At 47.1% G+C, this 17,604-nt stretch overlaps 1 protein-coding gene across 1 annotated transcript in view; it reads left to right on the plus strand.

Moving 5' to 3' along the window:
- The window catches only part of TRMT61B (tRNA methyltransferase 61B), a 356,558-nt gene that overhangs the window by 189,473 nt on the left and 149,481 nt on the right, over positions 1 to 17,604 (plus strand). Inside the window, exon 4 of the mRNA XM_069608720.1 lies at positions 15,561 to 15,652. Within this exon, the coding sequence (XP_069464821.1) occupies positions 15,561 to 15,652 (92 nt within the window). The remainder of the gene's footprint in view (positions 1 to 15,560; positions 15,653 to 17,604) is intronic.

Genomic DNA, 17,604 nt, shown 5'->3' on the forward strand with positions numbered 1-17,604 from the left:
TTCCAGATAGCAGATTTGTCTCCATAAGAGAATTTAAAGAGAAACTAGGGAACAATCCAATAAGAATATTACAATATTTCCGGATGAGAGAAGCAACACGGCGACGATGGCCATCTTACCCAAAGGAGCCAGACAGACGAATGCCTAGATTTGATAATACAAAACGATGGCAGGAGAGGACTGTTGGTGAGACTGTACTCAAATACAAGACTCAGCCCCGTCGAACCCCAAACTTAAAGAACAATGGGAAAAAGACACTGAATCGGCCATAGATGAAGTGAAATGGCAAAGAATGTGTACCCTGATAATGTTCTGTGATACGTTTTTCATGAATATAATATAATGGAGTTTTCATGTGAGCAGAAGTTCATTGATGAGTGAGATGAATGCAGAAAGGATATACCTGATCATTCTGGCTTTATGCCTTTTTTATGAGAAGGAAATACAGAGGACCTCTTTCGGGGGGTAAGACCGCTTTCCTTTGTGATGGCTTACTTGTAAGGTACCACATAGTTAGTAATGTTTTTTCTAGCTCACGACATTTTTTTATTTGAAGGATGTATCTTGAGGATTGTCAAATTCTTCTTATTGCAAAATTGTCAATTTTCCCCTTAGGGTTCTACATTATGCCCACGATCACATAAACCCTCAAAGAACTCTGAGACACAACGACTTTGCGTGTATATGTGTGTATATATATATATATATTTCTGAGGCTTGTGGAATCTGCTTAGATCACATGCTGTGCATAGGCCGACATCTAGTGGAAGCTGCGGAGTATTACAGTTTGTTTTTCGAAAGTCGAAAATGGGCGTCGACACAGGCGTGCCAGTAATACTATCCCTAGTGTGACGTCCACTGTACCCAAGATCCCTCACGCGTGTAGGATCCTCAGATTGTTTTTTTCCGCCATACTGGTCGGAAGCATCTTGCGGAGTTCCCTGGCCTTAGCCATACTTTTGCTGTTATTATAAATTTAATTCTTATTCATTCCCTTCCCCACCCCAACGTCGACCCTCAACCTCGACGACGGCTGGAGAAGTCATCGACCGTCGACTGCTGCACGACGGATCTGGGCCTCGGTAGGCCGCTGGCCTCGGCCCGGGCCTAGTAGGCCGCTGGCCTCGGCCCTTACAAGTAGGGAGAGTGGGGGGTGGTACATACTCTTCACTCTTGATATATAGTTACATTTATATATATTCCTACACTTAGCAGCCCGCTGCCTTAAGGTGCGTATGGAGGGTACCCCTTTTCAATTCTGCCCCAAGTGCAATCGCAAATACCCTTGGGTCGACAGGCACGCCACGTGCAATCTCTGCTTGCCGAGGGATCACCCCGAAGCGAACTGCAGAGCGTGTAGTAGGTTTAAACCTAAGACACTTAAGGACCGTTCGACAAAACGTTGGGCCCACCACGCCAGGCAGGAGGCCATGGCAGCGGAGGGCGCCTTCAGCGATGGCAGCGACGCCGTACTTTCGGACGGCGAGGGCATTACGGCGTCGAAAGACAGCCGACGAGCGCAGGTCCCCGACCTCGGAAGGTCGTCCGGCAAGGCGGCTATGGGGAAGACCCCCGGCGACGCAAGCGCTACACACCGAACACACACTAAACACACTAAGACCAACCGGACCTCGACGACGTCGACTTCCCGGAAAGAGGCACAAAAAGAACGGTCCGACTCGGTGTCCTCTGGGCGCTCTCGATCGAGATCGCCTCACGACGCAAGGCAATCATCCACTCTTGCCAAGAGTGCCTCGCTACACACACTAACGGAAGTTCGATCGTCGGGAGACGAAGACGACTTCCACCCCCAGGCCGCGCTCCAAGATACCGAGACCGCGGTTAACATCAGTGAGGCCCCACGCCCGAAGCACACAGATACCTCTCCAGACCCTCGACGCCAGGCGTCGAAAGTCTCTGGGGCCCCCAAGGGACAGGGAAAACATTTTTCCACGCACGGAGAAGGGGGGAAACAGCGGAAAGCACAGCCTTCCACCCCTGTAAAGCCTAAGCAGACAAGCAAACACAAGTCTACCCTTGAAAAATCACCTGCTAAAGTAATACCCTGTTCCAGGGAATGGTCCAGTGAAGACATAGACAGGGTTATGTCTAGGATGTCTTCCTTGGCTGATTTTTATGATAAGAACCCAGAACACTTTCTTTCATATAACCCTCAAGGGGCCACACCCTCAGGCTCCTCCGATCCTATCCCGCTAAGTAAAGAGCCCCGGGTCGAAAGACCTGAACCCTTCAAGGTTCAGCCTTACTCCACTCCATATTCTACTCCACTCCCCAGTTATCAGGGACAAGTTTTCCCTGAAGAGGACCAGGAGTTTGCATTTATGGAAGAACAAACCGGGACAGATTACTATGCAGAGGATGAGGACCTGGAGGAGGGAGAAGATGAGCAGGAAATTTACAGAGTAGATTCCCCAGTACAAAGCGAAGCCCCAGTTACTGACTCTCCAGTTGATAACCAGCCCCTCCTTAACGAGGTTCTCGCTCGAGCAGCGGAACACTTCCACATCGACACCCACGGTGTACAGGAGGAAAGGGACTTCGCGGAGGAGTTTGTAGGAGAGAGAAGACCGGTCGCTCAGACCATCCCTATCCTCAAATCCATCCAACGAAGAATAGATCCTTCCCTGGTGAATCCTAACCTCACCAGAGCTGTCAACCCCAGAATTGAAAAGATTTTCCGGGCAGCCCAGTCTGACCCTCTGTATATAAAGGGACATCTTAAACCAGATTCCCTAGTGGTGACCAACACTAGAAAGAGGGCTGGCACGCCCTTATCTTCATCAGAAGCTCCTCCCGACAAGGAGAGCAAAAAACTTTACGGGTTTGGCAGAAAGGTAGCCTCAACGTCCGCCTACCAAGCAAGGATTGCGAATTCCACCACCCTGTTGGCTAGTTACAATTGCCATCAATGGGAAGAAGTCGCGGCGCTCATTGCCTCTGCTCCAGAACCGTTAAAGGGCCAGCTGGCTCGGATCTCGGCAGAGGGGAGAGCCGTGTCTGGTTGCATTTTAAAAGCAACTTTCGACGCCGCTGACAACGCAGGGAGATTGATAGCAGAAGGTACTGTTATCAAGAGACATGCGTGGTTACGGCAGTCGGGATTCAAGACAGAAACCCAGGCTTCTTTAATAGACAAGCCAGTGGAACCCGACCTATTGTTTGGGAAAGCGGTCGAAGACGCACTTAAAAATGCCAAAGATGAATATGAGACTCTCAAATCCCTTGGCCAGCTTACCAACAAACCCCCTAACCAGAGGGGGAACAATAATTTTCGTCGCCCACGCGGCCAAAATTCACAAAGAGGCAACTATGCCCAGGGACAAGGTACACAATGGAATAACAACCAGCAGTCTACCCAGAGTTACGGCAGGGGTAACAAGAGAGGTCGTGGAAGAGGCAGAGGCAGCCCCAACAAGGGCGGGGGCACGCCTCCACCAAAACAGTGACGCTCAGTTCAGGGTCCCTTGCCACGCAACCCCAGTAGGGGGACGCATTTCCACCTTCACCCAGGCTTGGGAAGGGATCACCTCAGACAGATGGGTGCTGTCAACAGTATCCGCAGGATATTGTATAGAACTACTGCAGCGTCCCCGGAATCATCCTCCACGACAAAGAGTGCACTCCCTAGAGCATCAAAGGATCCTTCTCGAGGAGATCGCCATTCTGCTAGAAAAGGACGCGATAGAACTCGTCCCAGGACACCAGGTAAACAAGGGTATCTATTCAACTTACTTCCTTGTGCCAAAGAAAGATTTGACAATGCGCCCAGTATTGGACTTACGGCCTGCCAACAAATATGTCAAGCCCCAAAAATTCCGTATGACCACGCTACAAGAGGTAATCCCCCTCCTAAAAAAGGGGGATTACATGGCAACCTTGGATATGAAAGATGCTTATTTTCATATTTCCATGCTCCCAGCGCACAAAAAGTACTTGCGCTTCAAGGTGGACAGTCGCCACTACCAATTCAAGGTACTGCCCTTCGGGATAGCTTCAGCACCAAGGGTATTCACCAAGGTACTGGCGGTGGCGGCTGCACACCTACGCAGGGAAGCAATCCCGGTGTACCCTTATCTGGACGACTGGCTCATAACGGGGGAAACCCCAGGAATTTGCAGGTCAAACATTCAGAGGACTATCGACCTCCTCCACGAATTAGGCTTCTCCATCAACGAGAAAAAGTCAAGTCTGGTGCCAAGCACCTCAAAACAGTTTCTAGGAGCTATCCTAGATACTCAGAAAGGATTGACCTTCCCTTCGGAAGAGAGAATTCGGAATATACTTCTGCAAATTCCGCATTATCAGTCAGGTCAACAGATAACAGTACGCAAAGCTATGCGGTTACTGGGCATGATGGCGTCATGCATTTACCTGGTCCCCCACGCGCGTCTGCGCATGCGTCCCATGCAGGAATGGTTGGCGAAACAGTGGTCTCAGGCAAGTGGTCATTGGGACGATCTAGTGGTCGTTTCGCCAACACTCGTACAGAGCCTACACTGGTGGACAAGAGAGAATCTCGCAAAGGGGAAACCCTTTTACGATCCCGAAGTACAAGCCGTGGTGACTACAGATGCATGCCTGACTGGGTGGGGAGCTCACCATCTCCACCACACAGCTCAGGGTCTCTGGTCTCACTCAGTAGCCAAGAACCACATCAATCTGCTAGAGCTTCTGGCAGTATTCCGAGCGCTAAGGGCGTTCGAGCCCCATCTACTGAACTTGTCGGTGCAGATCAGGACGGACAGCACGACAGCCATGTTCTATCTGAACAAGCAAGGGGGGACTCGTTCGCCAAATCTGTCCAAGCTTGCCCAGAAAATATGGATATGGGCACTCAGACGGAACATCTTCCTGTCATCGCAACATGTTCCAGGGGAGCTCAATTCCCTAGCGGATGCTCTAAGCAGAAACTCCCTCCCGGAAGAACACGAATGGGTCCTTCACAGAGACGTAGTAGAAGATCTCTTCTCTCAGTGGGGTTTCCCCACTATAGACCTATTCGCCACAAGCGAAAACAAACAATGCCCAGGATTTGCATCCAGGTTCCCCCAGCCGGACTCCCAAGGGAATGCCCTGTGGATGAACTGGTCAGGGATGTTTGCGTACGCTTTTCCACCAACTCCTCTCATCAGGAAGGTGGTGTACAAGATGAACAAGGAATCTATGACGCTCATCCTAGTTGCTCCCATGTGGGCGAGACAACCATGGTTTCCACACCTACGCAGGATGGCGGTGTGCGAACCCATCAGACTCCCAGCCTGGTACAACCTACTGTCCCAGCAACAGGGTCAAACAGTGCATCAGGAACCCAACTCTATGAACCTAGCAGCATGGCTCCTGAAGTCATAGAGTTTGGACATCTCAAATTACCACAGAGGTGTATGGACATTCTAAAGGAGTCCAGGAAACCAAATACAAGGCACTGTTACTTTGATAAGTGGAAAAGATTCGTTATCTGGTGCCAGAATAAACAAATCAACCCGGTTGATTGCACTCCTTCCAACGTTGTGACATACATGCTCCACCTGCTGGATGCAGGGTTGGTTTTTAACTCGCTGAAAGTACACCTGGCAGCCCTCTCGGCTTACACCACATCCCATAACAAGGTCTCGTGGTGGAAAGTACCAGTGGTTAAAGCCTTCATGGAAGGAGTAAAGAGACTTCACCCTCCTATTTCGAACCCACCGCCAGGATGGGACCTCAACGTGGTGCTAGCTAAGCTCATGGGACCCCCATTCGAACCCATGCATAAAAGTAGTCTCAAACACCTGACTTATAAAACGGCCTTCTTAGTAGCCATTACCTCCATAAGAAGGGTCAGTGAAATTCAGGCTCTGTCAGTGCAGGATCCTTTCTTTACTATCCACAAGGACAAACTGGTTTTACGCACACACCCTAGGTTCTCACCTAAATTCATATCCAAGTTCCATGTAAACCAGTCCATCGAGCTCCCGGCTTTCTTCCAGAACCCGCAAAGCTCGGCTGAGGTGAAACTACACACCCTAGATGTGCGTAGGGCGGTCCTATACTATGTAAATAAAACCAGACCGCTAAGGAAAACAGATCAACTGTTTGTCTCCGTAGCTACAGGCAGAGAGGGGGATCGCGTCTCTAAGGGCGCTATCTCGAAGTGGATTATCAACTGTATACAGCTGTGTTACTCTCTTTCTGACAAGACTCTGCCTTTTACGCCAAGGGCCCACTCTACTAGAGGCATTGGTACCACTCTGGCTTTCATTGCAAATGTTCCCCTCGACACCATTTGCAAAGCGGCTACTTGGAGCTCTATTCACACTTTTACTCAGCATTACTGCATTGACACTCATTCCAAGACAGATACACAAGTGGGACAAGCGGTTCTAAGACACCTGTTTGCTCATGACCCTTCTCACATCCCACCTCCTTCTTCTGGTACTGCTCGCTAATCTATGCACAGCATGTGATCTAAGCAGATTCCACAAGCCTCAGAAGGGATACATTACTCACCGTAATCGTATTTCTGATGCTTGTATCTGCTTAGATTCACATGCGACCCACCCTTTCTCCCCTCCGAGAGAAGGCGCATGATTGCTTGTAGTCTTACCTTTTCTGTCTATCTGCTTGGATTATCTGTACTCACGCTACTCCTCATGCTTCCTCATGTCAGAAAAAATACAATCTGAGGATCCTACACGCGTGAGGGATCTTGGGTACAGTGGACGTCACACTAGGGATAGTATTACTGGCACGCCTGTGTCGACGCCCATTTTCGACTTTCGAAAAACAAACTGTAATACTCCGCAGCTTCCACTAGATGTCGGCCTATGCACAGCATGTGAATCTAAGCAGATACAAGCATCAGAAATACGATTACGGTGAGTAATGTATCCCATATATATATATATATAATATGTCGACAGGGCGTGCCAGTAATACTATCCCTAGTGTGACGTCCACCGTACCCATGGTCATTCAAGTGTCGAGCTCCCTCAGATTGTTTTTTCCGCCATCGTAGACGGACGCAATATCGCAGAGTTCTGATTTCAGTATAACGCCATTGATTAATCAATTAGTTAGTTACTCTTCCTATCCTTTGTTTTTCGCTCACCCACTATCGATAACATCTCAGACAGTGGTGAAGAAGACTACCGTCGAATAAGACCCCTATCGACGGATCCTTTCGGCCTTGGAGGGCCGCTTCGGTCTTCAGCCCACACAGTAGGGGGAGAGAGGGGGGAGGACATTGGAGGATGCATTTACCCCTTTTCATATATTATCTTGGCCTAGCTGCCATTTAATTAAATTATGGATAGAACCCCTTTCAAGTTCTGCCCAAGTTGCAACAAAAACTTCCCGTGGGTCGACAAGCACCTGGTGTGCAACCTTTTTACTCCCACGGGATCACGTTGAAGGGACCTGTCGAGCCTGTAAGCTCTTTAAACCTAAGACGTTAAAGGACCGTTTAACTAAGCGCTGGGCCCACCACCCCATGCAGGCCAAGGCCACCATGGACATGGAGGGGACCTACAGCAATGGCAGCAACGCCTCATTTTCGAATGGCAAAGGCGACCGGGAAACGTTGGTTTCGCAAGCCCCTGACCCCATCAGACAGGCCGGCGGCCCTGTTATGGGGACTACCCCCATCGGTATCAGCGCGCACACTGCCCCTACCACTAAACACACTGGCAAGGGCCATGACTAGACACGTTCATCAACTAAGGGCCACACAACGTCTAGGGAGAGGTCCACAGAATCCCTGTCCTCTGTACACTCGAGGTCCAGATCGCCACATGACAGGCCCTGACTGTTGGAGGACCGCACAGACGTCGTACCTAAATCCATTCCTGAATGTCAGCAGATGAGACGTTTGGTCACCCCACAGCCGATGTTCGACATGCGTCGTTGAAAAAAGGCTAAAATAGCCCACCTGGTTAAACACGTTCCGAAGAGCTTATTGAAGGGAAAGGAGTCCAAGTAGCACACTTCTAAGACCCCTCATAGGGAAAGGTCCCATTCTACACCCCGGGAGAGGGATTCCCTTCCCCACAAGGGAAAGGGTTCACTTCCACAAGAAGAGGAATCCTTGTCTACAGCTCTAAAGAACAAGGGCCAACCCTCACCTCAAGTCCCAGTAACACCTTAAGGTCAGGCTCCCCCACTAGGCCCTATGTCCAGTCCAAGATCTGCCCAATGGACATGTGAGGACATTGAGTCATGAGAAGGATGACCTTTATGGCACATTTTTTCAAAAAGAACCCAGATTCTTTCCAAAACTTCAAATCACCCCTCCCACTACAGCTGCCTCTGGTTCTCAAATCCTGCAGATGCCCCTATTCCTCAACCCCCCTCCTAAAAGGTCTCGTCCTGATACCCTGGCTATCCAACCCCAGCAGAGCCCACCCTTCATTGATCTGTATGACCCAAATACCGACAATGAAGACACCTATACAGCTCATGAGGGCACAGAACAGGACTATGGCGATTAAGAAGGAGACATTCCAAATTAAAATCACCAACACTGGTTCCTTGACCGTACCCATCAAAACTGAGACAGGAGTGAAACAAGGATGCAACCTGGCAGCTATACATTTAACTTATACATTAGTGATATTGACCAACTATGGCACCATTCTGGTATGTATCCGAAAAGACTTGGTGACTCAAAATAGATTGGATGTGTTTTGCGGATGACATTTTACTCATGGCCCACACACCATCCGGGTTACAATGTAAATTGAACCAATTTAACAACTTTGCCGTCGGTCATAATCTGCAAGTAAATTCTGAAAAATTAAAAATAATTATTCACTAACAGGAAAAAAATCAAGTCCTATACTTGGGAGATTGACCAAGCAAAAATGAATCGGGCTTTAGCCATTCGCTACCTCGGTTACACCTTATCTGAGGCCAACTCAATGAAATTTTGGGCGGACTCTCTAAAAACCAAAATTAGTCCATTGACTTGGATGATGATCATCTTACGCAAATATTGCAAATATTCATTGCTTCCTTTAATTGAATTTTATACACGAAAAGTGCAGCCCATAATTCTATTTGGGCTGGATATTTGCTTATTAAATATGCAAGAAACGCTGAACCAACTTAAAGGTCAGTTATGGAAAGAGGTTCTGAGTTTAGCTCTTGCTATACCAAATGCAGTAATTCGGCATGAGTTGGCCTTATTGTACTTGGCTAGTTGGTGGACTTGGCGCAGACTTGTTTCTTACTTCAAAATATTGGTTCTGACACGAAACTCCCTTTTTCAAGAACTGCATAGTATGATGTTGGGAAACAAGGTTACCTCTGAGAGACGATAGGCAGAAAATGAACTACATCTTGCTCAACATATGTTCATCAATTGAGGATCTTGGTTTGGGCCTACCTAATGTAAAGACAAAATTATATGAATTGGATTGGATACAATCTATTGATGCTATTAAATGCTATAAATCTTATGCGGAGTACTCCCGCTTCATTCGTAAAAGGGAGTTGCGGTCGCCATATTTGGTGAAAAGTCCTAGTGACAAGTTTCGTCACATCTACCTCAGGTTTAAGCTAAACCAGTTCCATAGATTAGAGACAATAGCCCATTGGAACAAAAATGTGCCTCATATGCTGCTAACTGGCTGCCGTCAATGTAACAATTAATTTCAAATAGAAACCTTGCATCATTTGGTAGTATATTGTCCTTCTCTCGAGAAAGAGAGGAGACAGATGATGGGTAATTTTGCACCCTTGGACCTGGTGGTTTCACGCGAGGTTTTTTGGAATAAATGTATGAGTGGAAACATGTGCTTTTTGCTAGCACTGTATCACTTTCTGCTGATAATTGAAGAGGTTTTGAGTAAGAAAAATGCATTTCTTTTAGTTTAATTGATTGTTTTTCGTCAAACTGATTTATATTTGTTATGACTTGGGCAGTACGTTTTAAAAGTTATGTGGACTTGCATGATAACTTGTTCTTCTGTTTGTAAGATGTAAATGCTAAAAAAAAAGAGGCTTTTAAGAAATTGGGTAAAGAATGTGTTCAAGTTGTATTCTATGGCAAATAATAATTTTGTTTTCTTATATAATTGTAAAAGTTTGTTCAAACTAAAAACAATTTTATCTAAATAATAAAAATAAAAAAAATAGGAAGAGATGTAGAACATAGCCTCTCCCGTCACCCTAGCTCCCCCCCCCCCCCCGTGGCAGATTCGCCAATAGACAACCATCAAGACAGGAGAGCATTTTCAGATAAAAACACAGGAAAGACAAGGACTTTGTTGAGGACATTTTAGGGGATAAGAAAGCAGTCACACAGTTAATTTCCGTCCTGCAATCTATCCAGCGGAAGATCCAGCCGTCTCTGGAGACACCAAACCAGATGAAGGCAGTTAATCCACACATCGGGAAGCTCTCCTGCTCCCACAGATCCTCTCTATATCAGGGGACAGCTCAAACCAGACTCTCTTGTAGTGACAACAACAAGAAAAAAGAGAGCAAGGACACCCTTAGCCTCTTCGGAGGCACCACCAGACAAGGAAAGTAAGAAACTATATACTTTGGGGTGGAAAGTAGCCTCTTCGGTTGCCTTTCAGTTATAACTGCCATAAATGGGATGAGGTGTCTGCATTGTCTTCAGCTCCTGAACCCCTTAAGGCTCAATTGGCCCTGGTAGCGGCAGAAGGCAGAGCAGTTTCTAGCTGCATTCTGAAGAGTAATTTGGGCGCCGCTGACAATGCAGGCAGAATTATTGCAGAAGGAACAATTATTAAGAGGCATGCAGGACTACGCCACTCCGGCTTCAAGCAAGAGACTCAAGCTACGCTTCATATGCCTGAGCCCAACGTCCTCTTCGGAAATGCAGTTCAAGATGCCCTAAAACCTGCTAAAGAGAAATACGACACCTTTTTAAAGTCCTAGGGCCAGCTTACCAATAAACCCACAGGGCAAAGAGGGAATAATAATTTTCGTCGCTTTAGGGGACAAAATTCAAAGATTCAAGCTACAATCAAAATTGGGGATCGCCCTGGGGTAACGGTCAAGGCCAGGCCTCAGAGTTACCAAAGGGGACATCGCAGATCTCATGGCCGGGGGAGGTCTTCCACTTCTAGAGGTGGAGCCACACCTCCAAAACAGTAGCTGCTTCAGGTGCCCTCCCATGTTTCTCCAGTAGGAGGACATATTTCAAACTTCACCCAAGCTTGGGAGGAAATCACCTCCGGCGGTTATTGTGTGGAACTAATCCAATGACCACAAAATCACCCCCGCATCAGAATACTCACTCGAAGGAAGAACAACGCATCCTTCTCGAGGAAATTGCAACGCTGCTCCAAAAGGACGCCATAGAAGTCGTCCCGGCGAACCAGGTAAACAAGGGTATTTATTCAACCTACTACCTTGTGCCAAAAAAAGATCTAACAATGCGCCCAGTATTAGACCTATGCCCTGAAAACACCTATGTCAAGCCACAAAGGTTCTGCATGACTACGCTACAAGAAGTAAACCCCCTGCTAAAGCAGGGGGGACTACATGGCAATATTAGATATGAAAGATGCCTAGTTTCATATTTCAATGTTCCCAGCGCACAGAAGATTCTTGTGGTTCAAAATAGCAAACCAACACTACCAAATCAAAGTGCTATCCTTCGGAATAGCATCAGCACCAAGGGTATTCACGAAGGTACTGGCGTATCCTTAACTGGACGACTGGCTAATTACAGGGGAGACTCCCCAAATTTGCAGGCAAAACATTCAAAAACTATCGACCACCTTTTTCAATTGGGCTTCTCAATAAACGAGAAAAAATCGAGCCTGGTGCCAAGCACAACCAAACAATTCCTAGGAGCTTTAATAGGCTCAAAAGAGAGGTTAGCCTTACCGTCTGAGGAAAGAGTCCAAAATATGTTACTGCAGATACCCCATTATCAGCCGGCCGCCAGATAAGCGTATGCAAAGCTATGCGTTTGCTAGGCATGATGACATCTTGCATTTACCTGGTACCGTACGCACGCCTGCGCATGAGACCCATGCAGGATTGGTTGGTGAAACAGTGGTCTCAGGCAAGCGGTCTGTGGGACGATCTAGTGGTTGTTTCGCCAACACTGGTACAGAGCCTTCGCTGGTGGACAAGAGAAAATCTGTTGAAGGGGAAACCCTTCCATGATCCAGAAGTCCAGGCAATTGTTACGACAGATGCGTCACTCGCCGTTGGGGGACTCATCACCTTCATCACACAGCACAAGGTCTGTGGACTCATGCCACGGCGCAGAACCACATAAATCTGCTGGAACTACTGGCGGTGTTCAAGGCCCTTCAGGCATTCGAGATACTCCTATCAAACCAGTTGGTGCAAGTCCTCACTGACAGCACTACAAAAGCAGGGGGGAGGAGGGACACTTTCTCCAAATATGTCCAAACTAGCACAACAAATTTGGAAATGAGCACTCCAAAAATATTCCTATCCTCACAACACATTCCAGGGGTAACTCCACTCTGTAGCAGACTCACTAAGCCAAAATCCCCTACCAGAGGAACACGAGTGACTAAACACAAAGGTCGTAGACCACACCTTCTCTCAGTGGGGTTGTCCCACACTAGACTTGTTCGCTACAAGTGAAAACAAACAATGCCCAGACTTCGCGTCCAGGTTTCCCCAACCAGGCTCCAAGGGGAACGATCTATGGATGAACTGGTCAGGGAGATTTGCTTATGCTTTTCCCCAACTCCTCTCATGGACAAGGTGGTGAACAAGAGCCACAAAGATGACGCTCATCCTAGTTGCTTCTATGTGGGCAAGACAGCCATGGTATCCACATGTGCGCAAACTGGCGATGTGCGATCTAATCAAAGTCCTGTGCCAGACCAATTTACTCAGTACAGGGGATTAACAGTGCGCCCGCAACCTCACTCGAACTTGGCAGCGTGGCTCCTGAAGTCGTAGTTTGGACATCTTAACCTACCACAGAGGTGTATGGATATCCTCAAGGAGGCACGAAAGCCAAACACTAGACACTGTTATTTCGACAAGTGGAGGAGATTCGTAATTTGGTGCCAGTCTAAACAAGTAAATGTACTCCATCCCACATTCGAAACTATATGCTACACTTGCTAGACTCAGGATTGGTATTCAAATCGATAAAGATCCACCTGTCGGCCTTGTCGGCTTACACCACCTTCCACAATAATGTATCGTGGTGGAAGTTGCCGGTCATCAAAACATTCATGGGGGGAGTAAAGGGACTCCACCCTCCAATTTCCAACCTTCCACCAGGATACGATCTCAATGTAGGTCTCCCTTTTGAGCCAATGCACAAGTCAAGTCTTAAACACCTGATTTACAAGAATGCCTTCTTAGTGGCTATTACTTCCATAAGAAGAGTTAGTGAATTGCAGGCATTGTCAGTGCAGGATCCTTTCTTTGTCATACACACAAACTGGTTTTACGTATGCATCCCAGGTTCTCTCATAAATTAATCTCTAAATTCCATGTGAACCAGTCCATTGAGCTTCCAGCTTTCTTCCAGAACCCAAATGCTCAGCTGAGGTAGAACTCCACACTAGATGTAAGGAGGGCAGTCCTTAACTATGTAAACCAGACCAGAACGCTAAGAAAAACATACCAACTGTTTGTCTCCGTAGCCCCAGGCAGAAAAGGAGACCGCATTTCCAAGAATGCCATCTCCAGATGGATAGTCAGATGCATACAACTGTGCTATTCTCTGTCAGACAAGACACTGGCTTTCACGCCAAGAGCTCACTCCACAAGGAGCACAGGAGCTACTCTGGCATTTATTGCAGATGTCCTCTTGGACAGCATTTGCAAAGCGGCTACATGGAGCTCAGTACACACTTTCACTCAGCACTACTGCATTAACACCCATTCCAAGACAGATACACAGGTGGGACAAGCGGTTCTAAAACATCTGTTTGCCCATGAACCTTCTCACAACCCACCACCTTCTCCTAACACTGCTCGCTAATCTATGCACAGCATCTGATCTAAGCAGATTCCACAAGCCTCAGAAGGGATACATTACTCACCGTTATTGTATTTCTGATGCTTGTATCTGCTTAGATTCACATGCGCCCACCCTTCCTCCCCTTGGAGAGAAGGTGTATGGATGCTTATGAGCTTGTCTGATACATATCTGCTTGGATACACCTGTACTCGCCCTACATTTCATGCTACCTTATGTCAGAAACAAAACAGTCTGAGGGACCTCGACGCGTGGAGGACCATGGGTACAGTGGACGTTACACTAGGGATAGTATTACTGGCGCGCCCTGTCGACGGCACTTTTCCAAATTTCGAAAACAACAACTGTAATTCTCTGCAGCTTCGACTACATATCGGCCTATGCACAGCATGTGAATCTAAGCAGATACAAGCATCAGAAATAAGATTACTGTGAGTAATGTATCAAAAATATATATATTCACCGTTCCCCATAGCTCTTGGAGGCAGAAGGCGCAATCCCACTTTTCCCATCTTTTATCGTGAGAGCTAGAGGCAGGCTTCACAAATCATGTATTGAGGCTCAGTGTGGCATGGATGGCCTCATGTTTTAGGGCTCTTGTGCAATCTGTCTTGATTGGGGATTGTTCCTCTGGTCCCATTTTCTCTCCTTGTGGGGTGTTGCAAGGCCCCTTGCCATCTTCCTTGCTGTGCAACATGGATGTCCAGCTGCCTGCTTAACATATCTAGAGCTTCAGTCTTCAGTTTTATTCTTGTGCAGATGACAGGCAAGTTCTCTGTATGGGCGGAGACGGGCAGAACTGTCTCTTGACCATGGAGGAGTGCATGAGCAATCATTGGCTCAAGCTAAACTCGAGATCAGAGGTTCTTCTGGCCACCTTTGATGGGAACCTGTCCTTCAAGGTCCCATTGGTTGAACTAAGTGATACATCGCTCTTCGTCCCTCAGTTACCAGCGGTTGCTATTGGAGTGTCCTATCACTGTTACTGCTTCCTTCTTCTCCAGACTTGATTATGGCAATTTTATTTATCTGCGACTGCTGGCATACCTGATCAACTGTCTGCAGATTATACAAACTGTCTGCCGCCAAACTCCTGGCTGGTACTGGTAGTGGGTAACACCTTTTACCTTCCTTTATATCAGAATTATGTTTAAGACCCTTTGTATTACTTCTCAGAGGTTTATGGAACTGGAGGCCCTCTTTTTGTTACAGGAAAATGTGTTCATTACTCCCCTGCTCTGTGTTTGTGCTCCTGTTTTGGTTTTCTTATTTAAACTCTGAGATTCTGCAAGAGAAGGAATGGGTGCTGTTACCTTTCTGGTGTTTGCCTCCCACTTCCTGAATGCCCTTCCCTTTGTCATCCAAGTTGTAAGCATTCATTCTCATTTACTATACAGTCTTCTTCATTTAGAGACCCATGTGTAATTGTGCTCTCTGAGACCCATTAAAACCAAATAGAACAATAATGTAATCCAATGTCTTGCCATGTTGCCAGAAAGCAACTATCCTTTAGTAATTTTCTCCTGTGTTTTAATCAGTTTGTATGTTACTTTGAGGGAACTCTCCACAATGTGACTAATTCTGTATATCTTCACCACAGGTGGCTCTGGATATGGTAAAGCCTCATCTTGTCCTTCCTGTTGTCTATCCACACCTTAAATCTGGAGGTGTCTGTGCTGTTTATTTAGCAAAGTAAGTATGCAGCTACTAGTTGTGCTGTTGACTTTTTATATAAGAGACTGTGATGTGCATGTGAAACTGCCCCTTAATGCTTGATGCCAGCCTGTTAAGTGCAGGCATTTATGGCAATGAATGGTGCAGCATAACTACTTTTCTGTGTTTTTAACATAGTTGCCGAATGTGCATCACCACTGTAAATATCCTTTTTTGATATCTCTCCCTTATTTGATAATATATCATTTTTTACATGAGAAAGAAAAGGATAAATAAACAAGCCCACAAATAATTTTTTAAAAACATGCCTTAAAATAAACAGTCAATGGGGGAGTCCAGCTGTGTCCATTTACAGTGGCTGTTGTCATGGCGCAACCATCCACTTCCCAGACATTGGGCAAAATTGAGTAGTTCTTGCAAAATGATGATCATGTGATCCCTGGGCTGGAGCTGCAGAGAGGTAGAGAGGACGGTTTGATGCGGAGGCCTTCCGTGGAGAGACAGTTGGTAAAAACCATCTAACAAAATTGCAAGACATGGTTTCCAACCCAAAAATAGACCAAATCCTCTAAAGGGGCAGCTATGCCAGAGCAACTGAGCTTACCTCAAAGGAGTAGGTAGGCTGGCAGTGAAGCACAATTAATCCCAATAGTTACGCCACATAGAGTAAACCACACTGATGTCCTGACTCCTGAATAATATGCACTTTAGTTTGTACTTAAAGAATAGCAAGAGGTGTCATATTTATAAAAAAACAGAAAAGGGCAATAGACGGTCCCTGCCCACTCTGAAGCTACATATGTGCCGTGCCCAATACTTGGTAATAAGTAAAATATATATAAGGCTGAGGGGTGGAGAACAAAAAGGGATCCCTAGGCAAGTGTAAATGAGCATTCCCGTAGTCCTAATTGGGACCTAAAATGCCAACTGCTGAATTCACAGTAATACCTACAACACCTAGCTAGTGCATAATAATAATAATGCACATGTAGCTGATATACTAGAAATAGCAAGCCACCTCGGAAGCGGCTGCTATGATCGCAGAATCACAGTGGGAATACAGTGCAGCTTGACTTGTTTTCGGGTCCTTTCCTCTGATCTTCTGACCTGACCTGACATGCATCGACTCGCTGGGGTGTCGTGCGAGAGTTGGTTGAGGAGTTGGCTGACCAGCTGTACGGGAAAGCCTTGCTCGAGACGCTGCTTCTTCCAGGTGCGGGTGACCGCGTGCTGTGAGGTGCTCTCCGAGTGAGCAGGAACGCTGCAGCGTTCCTGTCCCTCGGGTGACTGGCTGGTAACCTGCTGTTGTCCCAAGCTGCAGCGGCCTCTATGTCCCTATGTCGCCCCTTTCCCTTCCTTTTGGGGGAGGGAGATGAGTTTGCACATCGTGGAGGTCCTGAAGGACTCGAAGCACTGAATAGCGGCAAGGTAGCTGTTAAGGGAGTAAGGTCGGGACACAAGAACTCACTGGGCTCTGGGAAAAATGGGAGCGGGTGGTGGGCATGCTGGAAGCGGAGGAATGGGTGGAGGCCCTGATGTCCCCTCGGGAGATTGGGATAGACTCCAAGCTCCGCCTAATACAATTCAAGATACTCCAAGCATATTACTCCAGGACCTCTGTTGAAGTGGGGGCTGGTGGAAGATGGAATCTGCTTGCGGTGTCGCGGGGCAGAGGGTACCTTTTTCCACATGCTCTGGGACTGTGATGTCGTTCAGGACTTTTGGACCCAATGTAACCGCAGGATAGGTACAGCCCTGGGATCTCCGGTCCCACTGGACCCTAAAATGGTGATACTGGGCATCTGGGGAGAGGTGGACTATAATAAATATGAGAAGACCTTCATTTTAGTAGCCCTGGGACTGGGGAAAAGACTCATCGCCTCCACATGGGGATCCCCGGATAAACTGTGCATAAATAGATGGGTTAATGAAATGGACCGATGTGAATCATTGGAGAAAAGGATATACAC

Source organism: Ambystoma mexicanum, chromosome 4q (assembly GCF_040938575.1).
Source record: "Ambystoma mexicanum isolate Mex_15411 chromosome 4q, UKY_AmexF1_1, whole genome shotgun sequence".
NCBI lineage: Eukaryota > Metazoa > Chordata > Amphibia > Caudata > Ambystomatidae > Ambystoma > Ambystoma mexicanum.